The sequence below is a fragment of the Furipterus horrens genome, unplaced genomic scaffold (assembly GCF_987537825.1).
Source record: "Furipterus horrens unplaced genomic scaffold, mFurHor1.1.pri manual_scaffold_5, whole genome shotgun sequence".
NCBI lineage: Eukaryota > Metazoa > Chordata > Mammalia > Chiroptera > Furipteridae > Furipterus > Furipterus horrens.
In genome coordinates, this window is record NW_028327175.1 from 91,828,416 (window position 1) to 91,840,650 (window position 12,235).

Here is a 12,235-nt window from a genome sequence, read left to right on the forward strand (position 1 = left end):
GATAAAATTTTAAAGTATGCCCTGTCTGGCATGGCTCAGTGAATTGAGTGGTGGGCTGTAAACCAAAGGGTCGCCGGTTTGAGTCCCAGGCAAGGCACATGCCTGGGTTGTGGGCCAGGTTCCTAGTTGGGGGCGCATGAGAGGTAACCACACATTGATGTTTCTCTCCCTCTTTTTCTTTCTCCTTTCCCCTCTCTAAAAATAAATGAATAAAATCATTTTTTTTAAAAAGAGAAGGGTTAAAAAAAAATTTTAAGTATGGAAATATCTAAAACTGTACAAAGAAAACATTAACATTTTTATTTTTACTTTTTGTAGAGTCCAACAAGATTTGAAAGGTCATGATCCAAATCAATCCAGCCCTTCCTTAGAAGAAATTGCCAGCCATTTTCCAGTGGGAGTGAGATGCTCTTGACCCCTGTCAGATGTATGTCAGCCCCTACCTACCGCAGGGCCCTTCTCCCTTCCTGGGCCCAGATAAAATTCCATGAAGAAGGCACCAGATTATAGATGACAAGAGAAATCTTATTTCTGAGAAGAGATTGATTTTCTTTCCTATTAATTTTCATGAAGGTAAGAATAAGCCTAACTTTTTAAAGTGACAGTATATTCTCCACTTAAAATTATACGATCATATCATTTTAAAAATGAATTCAATATTTTAAAGTTTTTGAAAACCATCATTTTAATTTGTATGTTTCTATTTATTTGATATTATATAAAAAAATCACTCGAAATGTTACCTGAAAAATGATGATGCATTTGTCTACATAACATACATATATATGCATATCTATGTGTATGAACTATGTGGTTCCCCAAAGCTTTCTAGAATTTTATAAAGTAGAAATAGTCTGTTCTATCCAGTTCAATGATTACATATTACAGATCCTGAAATCACACACACACACACACCAAACTACTGGCTTTATACCAACACCACTAGTAGTGAGCATGCAAAGTACACCTTTTGTTACTTGCTCTTTCCTAAAAATACAACTTAATGGCCAGCCTTCCATCTGAGCCATCCTCCACCTGCCTTGAGCAAAATATCATACCAGAACCTTAAATTGAGCAATAAGGAAGGCCTGGTCCAAAGCAATGAGATAGGGACTTCCTAGCTCTCCCCTCCAGTCCTTTATACAAAAGGCTAAAACTACCTAGTATAGAAAGAGAGCAAAAGATAAAGTGAATGGGGTGAGCAAGGAAAGAAAGAGAGAGAAAAGAGGTACTTTGGACAGGGAGAAGAGAAGACAAAAGCAAATGAAAGAGAAGAGAGAAAAGAGGAAGAGATTGGGGAAAGAAAGGAAGGCAAGTGTCTAAATTGAATCTCGATAAATTTTTGTTGGTTTAAAAGAACTTCAAAAACAAGCCACAGCCGGGATCCCTTCATGTCTTTGGTGCTCCTTCCTTACATATGTCTCCTGTGTGGGCATCAGTCTTCCTAAGAAAGTGAACGCTGCTCTAAGAGCCATGAGAAACACATCAGAACCTTGAGGCCCAGAATCCCCACCCACTTTCCACTCCACATCTGGACCCGCAGCCAACTCCATGGTGGGCAGCGGCTGAGCCGGTGGCTGCCACAAAGGTGAGCCAAACGTATCACACATGCTCTGCGTCAGTTACTCATCACACACAGTCACAGCCTGGTTTGGGTAGCAGCTGAAGAGGTGCCAGTGAGCAGATGACATGAAAGGCTGGCCTCTGAAATATAAGAAGCCGAAACACAGAGGACACAAGCTTGAGACCTACCTGTGCATCCTGTGGTTCCCTTCTTCACTGAATAGCCCAGCTGACAGTGGCAAATGAAGGATCCCTTGGTGTTCTCACATTCCCCAAACATGCAGATGTTTGAATTTAAGTCACACTCATTCACATCTAGAAAATTTATTTTCAATACTTTGGTTATTACTTGCTCATCTTAGTAGCTCAAAAGGTATCTTTTAAACTGAACAGCATAATGCTAAAATACACAAATAAAATTTTAAATTTAATCGACTTGCAAAACAGTATTGCAGATAAATATAACATCTTTAAGATTTTTTTCAAATAATTTTTCCTTTTTAGCTCTTACATCTTCTAACATAATAGTTTGAATTTTTAAAACGCATGAAAAAGCCTCTCATTATGTTTTAATGTGTGTGTATAAGTGTGCATGTATTTGTGTACATGTATGTAAATACTGTACTTATCCTGTTTTTACAGTACCCACCAATGCATGTTTTCATGTCCATTGAAGCCATGAAGCCATCATAACACAGACAACGATACTCTCCAGGAATGTTGGTACACTGGCCACCATCACAGATATCAGGATTATTTTCACATTCATCAATATCTGATGATACAAAATTAACATCAAGTGAAAGGAAGGATGGCTTTTACTAAGCTCAGATACTTTCCCCCATCTAGTTCCACTCAAATTATTTAGAGCTAGATTTACAAGATAAAATTAATTAGATGCACGAAGTCTGTGCACTTTCTTTTCTGTACCTGCACACGATCTCCCGTCTGGCATCAGGGCATAACCCTCACTGCAGCTGCATTCATAACTTCCTTCTGAATTGGTGCACTGCGTGTCACAGCCTCCGTTCATTATCATGCATTCATCAATATCTGTGAAAACAGTGCCACCACATTACTTGTCAGGGCCACTTTCTTAAAAAAAGAAAATTTTTTTTCTTTTGAAACTGATAATGCTTAAATAGCTCTGGATTTTCTCCCCACTATTTGTGGATTTATCATCATACCATTAGTCTCTTAGTTCTTTTTACTTCCTTTTAGACAGCATTCCATTTGACATTTAGCTCTAGGAACCTAAGATTAAAGAGCTCACAAATATAATAAGTATGGAGGTTAGGGAGTTTTCTATGATAAAACCAGAGATTTTATCATAGTGAAAAACCACTAAACCATGGCATCCTAGAGATCTACCCCCATTCTTTGATTCATTTTTGGGACAAAGGACTCCCATCGACTTCATTATATAGTCAGTGTCCAAAGTTGTCCAAGGCTGATCTGAGAACTCTAAGTTCCAGACTCCCCTAGCCTACCCTTACCTGTACAGCCCTGCCGATCTGGCGTGGCCTGGTATCCAGGATTGCAGGAGCACTGATAAGTTCCGATCATGTTCACACATTTCCCATTTCTACAGAGATTGTCACTCAAGGAGCATTCATTAACATCTACAAAAAGATACACAGAATTAATGTTTTACATGATAACAATATCACTTAAACTATCAATCCTGCATTGGCACAGTGGTCTGCAAGGGGCTTTGTGTACCTCAGAGGTAAGTAAGGTAATCTCCTGGGACATCCAAAGAAAATTCTGGAATCTATATTTCTCTTATTTCTATCCACAACTGTGTTGTCCAGTAGAACTTTCTATGATGATGGAACTGTTCCATATTTGTGCTGTCCAATATGTAGCTCCTAACGAGCACTTAAAACATGAATTAATATGACTAAAAAATTGAATTTTTAATGTTATTTAATTTTAATTAAATTTAAATAGCCACATGAGGCTGGTGACTACCACATTAGGACACACACGTCTAGTATATGCCAGAAATGAAGTTTGCTAACATTTAATAGATTAATTTACATTGGCACACTTAACTGGCCCTATCAAATGGTCATGTGTTGATGTTTCTTGGGGGAAGACATCTGGTTCCACAAAACAGAGGGGCTATTATAGGGCCCCCACTTGTTTATCAGTTTTCTTTGTATTGTGTGTTTAGTATGCCCAGATAGGTGAACATACATATTCCCTATATGAAAATTAACTAACCCTTATAAAATACACAGGTGCCTTAAAAAAACTCCCGACTGGTGCAGACTTGACCACTGTGGCTCAGTTGGTTGGGCATCATCCCACAAAGCAAAAGGTTGCTGGTTCAATTCCTGGTCAGGGCATATGTCTGGGTTGTGGGTTTGATCCCCGGCTGGGCACATACCAGAGGCAACTGACTGATGTTCCTCTCACACATCAACGCTTGTCTCCCTTTCTTTCCCCCACCCTTCCTCTCTCTCTAAAAATAAATAAATAGATAGATAGATAGATAAAATCTTTTAAAAACCCTGCAAAGATCTGTGGAATAAACTAGTACTAATATTGAAATCACAAGAGAACAGCAAGAAAATGGTAGTGATACTTTTCTTCATACAAGCTATTTATCAGACAAAATAAAAGGTAAAAAAAATGACAATATAACCAGATATAGCAATAAATTTATCCCAAAGTCTCAAAATTAAGTAAGAAGACTACGTGACACACAAATTTATGTCTATGATCATTAAATGTTTATTTTTTTATATATGCAAAAATATGTATCTTACATTGTACCTTTGAGGGGTACTTTTTTTCAGTTCTTAAGATCCATAAAAACCAATTAACAAAATAAACTGACTTTAGAAACAGATCTCTGAGTCACTGTTTGACAACCATGAATAAATATTTAGTAATTATCTATGTGAAAAAGCTATTTGTACCACTACTAAAATGAAAGAAAAATATTTAAAACTTTTAAATTTACCTTTTTAAAATATCTGTTTAGTCTATAATTTAAGGTTCATTTAATATATTAGCATTTTTCTATAAATAGGGTTTATAAATATATATACTGAGACGTGCTTAAATTATCTTTTTAAATGGAGGTTTGTGATCTGCTCTATTTTAAACTGTCTTATTTGCTTATACTTTTAAGAAAGATTTCTGTGAAGAAAATGTTTCCTGGCTAAATAAAAGTTGTAAAGCCAGTATATTAGAACACAGTAATCTCAGAGGTCTTTGTATATTTATAAAAAGCAGTTGATTGGAATACTCAAAGACCGACCATTGTTCTTTTCACATGGACCCTAACATCCTTCCTGAGCTCAGGGCCAGTGAAGCGACGTCAATGTTTCTGTGAGAAGAGGGGGCAGAAGGGGATCACATGTTTGCACAAGTGCAAATAGGCCCTGTGATGACAAACATGGGTACAGAAGTATACTCTGCTGAGCTATTGCACAGGTGAACTATCAGGGAGCAGCTTCCAGTACGAGCAGCTTTCCCATCCCATCTACTGGGAACTACATGGCCTTACACAGGGTCTCCCACATAGGGTCCTTTCGCATGTGTGTGTAATGAAAAAGAGGCTAAGCAAGATAATGCTGCCTCGTTCCAGTGTGTCACTGAAGCATTCTCTAAAGAAAGCCTGAACCCAAATGTAGGTACTCTGAATTCCTAATTTTTAATCAGCTAGATTTCATATGCCAAAAACAAGTTTATTAGAATCAACCACTGATCTTTATAATCTTTACTAGTTGAGCTGGGTGGGTGTATGTGCTAAGGAGACAAACTCACCCACACAGTCCTCACGTGATGGTGACAGCTCGTGTCCCAGTGGGCAGTCACACTGAAAGCTGCCCTCAGTGTTCACACAGGTGCCACCCCTACAAAGGAGAGGGTTACGTTCACATTCGTCAATGTCTGAAAGGTAAAAATGTAAGATCCATTAAAGAACTCTGAGGAAAAAGTATTCACGCATACAGCATGGGAGAAAGAATCATTATGTGAGGTAAGTGTGACTCCAATGGAAGAGACAAGCTTATAGGAGACGCCATAATGCTTGCCTTCCTTTTTCTATTACCAGTGGATAAACGGTTCAAGTTCTACTTGTAAAGATAGTGAGCTATCGAGAAATTTGCATGAAATGAGCAGGTTCTCACAAGGTAAAAATAAACAATATTTGATTTACATCACTTTAAACTCCAAATATCATTTATTGCTATCTACATCTCTAATCGAAGTGTAAGAAAAGTCTTAGATTTGTCGCCTTTACATGGCACAAGGTGAGTCCTACAGGTTGCTGAAAATAAGAGTGGGCTAAGAGGTGGGCACTTCTAAAAGAGTTTGTAACAACACACAAATAAGGAGAATAGCATGGGATTTTTATGACTCAATAAAAATGTTGGGGTCACCACACAACGTCATACATTTTAAATGAATCCTTCCTGAGTAGTTTTAATCTGTGTTGATTTTAGATTCTTTGAATAAACAAAGCCCAGTCTCAGTATCTCACTGCCATTAGGCGCCAAGAGGTTGGGGCTCCCCAAGAGCTATCTAGGAGCAGACTTCCTGCCTGACATGTACAGCTGTTCTCTGGCAGCACAGCTGCCTGCCAAGCATGCTGTTAACAGCGCTGAGAGCGGCCGAGGTCGAGCTAACGGGCCTGTGCTCAGTGGGTTCCAAGGCTGGAGAGGAAGAACTTACGCACGCTTACCCATGCAGTTCTTCATCATCATGAACCCACTCTCGTAGCCTTCGAAGCACTCACACTCAAAGCTGCCTGGTGTGTTGACACAGATTCCACTTCCACAGAGATCAGGAGAAATCCTGCACTCATCGATGTCTGATTCATAGGGTTTAAGAGAAAGAAAAAAACTGAATGAGATGAGGTGTTAAAGAACAGAGAGAGAGAGAGAGAGAGAGAGAGTCGTGGCCTTCCCAAGTGAAGGTGAAGCAGTCTTGAAATGAGGGAGCACTCAATGGCTACCAGTATGAGGATATGTTCTGGGCAGATCAGCTGGAGGGGCAGGCCCTTAGGCACATTCCTTTCCCCAACTGCCAAAACTGTCAGGGCCAACGGGCAGGTGGTGTCTTGTTCCCTTTAAGAATTCCAGAACTGTGGATTTCTTTTTGTGGCTTTGAAATGGTAACAAAAGGATGAAGCAAGCGACAACTGCAGCTTGAGCCAAATGCAGCATGAGCCAAACAAGGCTGGTGGCAAAGGAGGAGGCAGTAGACACATGAATAAAATGTCACACGTGATGTAAAGACCATGCTGGTTCTGCCACACTAACCCCCTGGTGTGAGAACACGAGGACTGCTGCCTCTGAGCAGGGTGCCAGCCCCAGAGAGACGGCACGGCGTCAGAGGCAGACGCAGCCAGCTCGCCCCCAGCCACAGGGTGCTTCTGTACGACAGGGCCTAGGAATGTGCCCCAGTTTGTGTTTTTGTGTCACATTCAAATGGGATCTAATTTTAAATATATAAATTTAAAAAATGATGCATTTGTTGTTTTTTATATACTATAGTAAATAAGAATCTTTAATTTCAGCATTTATATTCTCTAAACAGGATTCTCTGAGAAATTGCCCATGCCCATGACTAAGATTTTTCAATAGAGTCATATATATAAAATATGATAAAGAAAATGACATTAAATTTTTTTGTCACAATGGTAAAAATTGATTTTGCCAACATCTGTTTATTTTGATGAATTTCAATTTTTAAGTTTTTCTGTAAGAGGATTCACAAGTCACATGTGCATGTTCTTAGGGTCTCAGCCACTGCTTTCTCCCAGCTTTTGGTCTTTTGCTATTGATTTTCCCAACTGTAGGCTCTACTAAAAAAATGTGAGTGCTTCCTTTCTTTAAAACAAAAATCTTAAAATTGATGATTCAATTAAGCAGCTAACCATATGCATACTAATTCTCCTACTTTTTAAAATCTATTAGTATTTAGGAACTGATGGTGAGAGCCACTGAAGAATACAGAATGAGTCTGATGGCAGTGCAGGGACAAATTTGGGCCGATGTGATGTCATGGGAGCTGCACGGTGTATAGAGTCTGGAACTAGACACCCGGGTAAAAACCCCACTTTGTTGTCTTCTGGGTGTAGGGCCCTGGAAATCATTTGATTTCTCTGGGTCTCAATTTCCTTATCTGTCACATGGGCAATGTAGTAGAACTCACCTCAAGGGAGTAAGTGGGTCAATATCTATTAAGTGTTGAGAATAGTTGTCTCATAGAAAGTGCTATATTTATGTAAGTTATTCCCCAATAAGAATTGGTGGCAAGACAAGGGATAAAATGCATAGGTTAATAAAAATAATGCAATTCACAGAAAAGAAGTTGTAGAGTTGCTAGTAATCACTGTAAGTCCAGGTAGGACGGGTATGGTTACTGAGGGCACCACGCATGCTGTCCTTTCACATTGTACCACACACTGCAGGGCTACCAAGCATCTATCTCCTTTATATAGTTAAAGAAAGTCGGCTTCAGAGCCATTGAGTGATTTCACTAATTTCACACAAAAAAATAAGAAGTGCAGTCAGAACTGGAATAACTCTGACCTTCTTTTCCCAGGTCTAGGATTGTCTGAGTACTGGGAGTTGCTTTGTGAGAAGTTACACATTCTAAGCCCTGCTTAAGGATGATAAATCTGATGGTTGTGAAAATGAAGTGTCTGACTATGGAAAGTAAGTGGGTTGGAAGATGTTTGAAGATTTTGCAATGTAGTAGATACCATGATATGTTGCCCAGTCCTCCCTTCAGGAAGAAAGGACTTATTTTTCCTTCCTTCTCAAGCTGTTGGAACTGTTACTGACAGAAAGCCCTGAGATGTAAACTATCTTCAGGAAATGCTTTGGCTAAGAGGACCACTTCCCCACAATTGCACCCTTTCTCTGGGCAGAAGTATCCAAAGGTTGACCATGCAGGTACATAAATGTCTAGCCCCTTTGTCCTAACTCAAGACAGTTCTGGTGAGCTACGCCAGGTCAAGAGCCCCCAGTCAGCAGGGCAGACTGAGGACTACACTGGGACTGCGTCCCAGCCCAACTGCTCCCTCTGCCCATTTCTGCTTCCTCTGCTCCCTCCCCTAGCCATTGATTCCAGGAGCAATCCCTAATAAACTTCTTGTATGTTAACCTTTGCTCAGAGTCTGTTTCTTTGGGGGCCAAACCTGCATCTGCAATAGTCTAGAAAAAAATATTATAAATACTTGAAATAGCCATTTTGATGGAAGAACATATGCAACTTTGTCACTTGTTCATCAGGAGAGGGCGATATCAAAATTAAGTTTGAGATGTCTATCCTGAGTGAAATTATACTACCAATACATATAAGGAAGCCCATAGGCAGATAAAGGGGGTATGGAACAAAGGGAGATTAAAACAGAGAGAAACTGTCCCAGTGGAAGTTAGAAATGTTGGAAGAGCAGAGGCTAGAGGTGGCACCTAGGAAGGAGTCAGCTAACAGAGGCCACCCATGAAGTCATCACGGTAGATGCGATTCGAGAGGCAGAATGCTAAATGACCAAAGGACCACGGAAAATGCTCAAGGGACGAAAAATGCCAGAGTCGAGAACAATCTGTGAGGACCAGAGAAGGGACATCACAGTCAAGCAAGGGCCACTGGCACAGGGAAGTACCACGGAAACCGAAACCGAAGACAATTGAGGAGGTGATCTAGTCAGAGGTCAAGGAGAACACGCACAAGAGAAAGAGAACGATTTTTAACTTGAAAAAGCGTTTTTGCAAGATTATGCATATGGAGGAGGGCAAGAGTCAAAGGAACAGAGGGGTTACAAAGACAACGGTTAGTGAAAAGAGAAGTGAACAGTAGACGCAGGAAAACAGGATGGGACTTGAGGAAAAAGGAGGGCTGAGGAGGCATTTTGTGCACAAGCCTGGGGAAAGCAGCCAGTAAAGAGGTGGAGGTGCTAGAGGGAGAGATGTGAACTCTGCAGAGCAGGGCCTGAAGCAGGAGGAGGGAAGGTCGGTGAAAGAGGAATTAACTGGAAAGTCGAGGAAGACCATCACATCTCATTCTCTAAAAGTGAAGAGGCTATGGGAGGAAAAGGAAACTTTATTACCAGAGAGGAGGAAGTGTGGGACGGTGCTGGCAATCAGATTTGGTCTCAATAAAGAAGAAAGGGAATAAATAAGGGCGTGAGAGGGCAAGGGTCCAAAGAAGGTTAGCAGAGGTACTGAGAGAACTTCAGCCCGTGATGCCGAGAGGTGAGTGCGAGTGTGGCTGCGCAGCTGCGAGGGCCTGGCTCAAGGACAGTGATCTCAGTCAGCTCGCCTCAGACTCTCCCAGCAGCGCTTGGCCGCCCAGAGTGCGGAAAACAGCGCTGGGGGGTAAGAGCTGGGATCAGCATGGGAGGCATAACAGAAAGACAGGACAGCGGAACCTCAGAAGACCAGATGGACAGTTTTGAAATGCTTTGAGGTAGTGTAGGCTAGGTGGGTCCATGAGTGAACCTGGTGCTACCTTATTCAGCAGGAAGTTAGAAGGCAGGCAAGAGAGACATTTCAAAGGAGATCGTGAAGAAGCAGCCTGTGTGAGGGCAGGAGAAAAGGGAGAAGCCCAAAGAGAATATAAATAAAAAGTTTTGAAAATAAGGTTTTGGAGATATATTTCAAGTGCTTCGAATAATTTGTTATATAATTTAAAAAATATATTAGGGATTTTGTATTCTTTCAAACTAAAGGGAATAGGGATGAAGGATATGAATGCTGACTAAAGCATAATTATTATGAAAACTTCATGGATGAAGAAAATAAGTTACAACTTTTCTATTTTAAACTTAACCATTTTAACAACACGATATCAAGTGTATACAATTATTGATTTAATGGCTATATTCTTCAGTACTCATGTATTCTGAAAATCATATTGTACGCTGTTCCCATAAATAAAACAACAAGCATTTTCCTACTATTTGGCAACCCTCTCACAAGCCTGGAGGAGTGCTTTATGAGCAGGGAAAAGGAAATGAAGGGAAAAATGTACATGTTCTCAATGAGAGGACGGGCTTTTTTATGGCAATACTTTCAAATAGCAAAAGGAAGAGAGCCAGGGTTCATCAAATACAGCGAAAGAACAATCCTACCTGTGCAGTTTCTTTCCTCCATGTCTAGAGCGAAGCCACTGTTGCAGCGGCACTTGAAACTTCCAATTGTGTTCCTGCACTTCCCATAGGTGCACATCCCAGGAAAAGCTTTGCATTCATTGATATCTAAAAGCAGAGTAAAGCTGCAATGGAGAGCTGCCTGATATAAAAGAGCAGGGCCACCATTTTAAGTTTAAAATCTATTACCATGGAAAAAGAATGTAACCAAGTGAAAATGGGGGATATCTAAAATTTCAAATGACCACATTGATGCCACACAAAGAGTTTCAACTGTGAAAAGGGTTCGTGTTCTTCACAAAGAGGTCTGATGCCCTTATTTCTGCCCCCTTGTGTTGTAAAGTTTGGGGGGTGGTCTCTAGAGGACTTTTTGCTGCATCAAGTCAGGCCGCGCTAAGAAAAGAAGAGTTACAGTAGAATGGTATAAGAAAAGCAAGATTAGCAGACCATTTTACGTCATTACTTCAATACCATCTTACATAGGTGACTTACACACACCCAGGATAAAGGTTGGTCCCAAATTATGTTTAGCAAAGAAAATGAAGTGGGTAATCAAATGTTTGAAGCAAAACCAATTCTCACAGAATGTGGAGGGTGAGTGTGAGTGCAGGGGAACCGATGCGCCACTCAGTTACCTTTGTAAAAGGGCCTCCCAGTAAGGACATCCCCTCTGTTAGCAAAGCCAGGCCCCCTGGGGCACAGGGTGTCATACTCCTTGGTGCCAGGTTTGGGGCACTCCTCACACTCGGTGCCCCAAGCTGCCCCAACAGCACAGCAGCAGGCGTCCATGCGGAACTTCCCAGGAACAGGATGGACACATTCATCCTCATCCCACTTCAAGTAACACTGCTCCATGCGGATGTCTACAGGGAGGGTGAAATCACAGTTTGAGACGAAGTTGTAGCACTGAACACTCAGGTATGGAAAGTCTGCTTGGTGCCTGGCACGATGCCAGGTCCCGGAGATATACTGGCAGGGGAGAGACCCAGTCCTGGATCTCCTGGAATGGATTCCATAGTGACAGCCACCTACCGAGAGCAAAGGTGGGTTCTCCTTTAGTATCACTTAATTCTCACAAGCCACCCTTGGGGAGACAAGGTTCCTTTGTGACAAGCCTCCTTCATATCTTCACCTACGATCCCTTTCTTGTATTTCTCACTTCAGAAAGAACAAAATAATTTTGGTGACAGATTCTCCTTGTTCACTGAATTGCTTAAAGTGGCTTGTGAGCAGTCCTGTTGGATCCTAGTCATAAACAGTAAATAATCAACTCTAATCTATTTGCCAGTCGATACAACTATTTTTTTTATCCTCATCCGAGGACATGTTCATTGATTTTAAAGAGAGGGAAGGGGAGGGAGAAAGAAAAGGAGAGAAACATCAATGTGAGAGAGAAACATCGTTTAGTTGCTTTCTGCATGCACACTGACCAGGACTGAACCCAATTAGGCATGTGCCCTGCCCAGGAATCTAACCCGTGACCTTTTGGTTGACAGGACAACCGATGCTCAACCAACTGAGCCACACGGGCCGGCGCTAATTAGTACAACT

At 41.0% G+C, this 12,235-nt stretch overlaps 1 protein-coding gene across 2 annotated transcripts in view; it reads right to left on the bottom strand.

The window, feature by feature from the left end:
- FBN2 (fibrillin 2) overlaps positions 1-12,235 on the bottom strand; it is a 276,567-nt gene that overhangs the window by 63,880 nt on the left and 200,452 nt on the right. For both annotated transcript variants that reach the window (XM_090279079.1, XM_090279078.1), the window contains 8 exons: positions 11,320-11,547; positions 10,667-10,792; positions 6,266-6,394; positions 5,347-5,472; positions 3,060-3,185; positions 2,494-2,616; positions 2,213-2,338; positions 1,753-1,878 (listed from right to left, as the gene is read on the bottom strand). In XM_090279079.1, the coding sequence (XP_090135205.1) occupies positions 1,753-1,878; positions 2,213-2,338; positions 2,494-2,616; positions 3,060-3,185; positions 5,347-5,472; positions 6,266-6,394; positions 10,667-10,792; positions 11,320-11,547 (1,110 nt within the window). The remainder of the gene's footprint in view (positions 1-1,752; positions 1,879-2,212; positions 2,339-2,493; positions 2,617-3,059; positions 3,186-5,346; positions 5,473-6,265; positions 6,395-10,666; positions 10,793-11,319; positions 11,548-12,235) is intronic.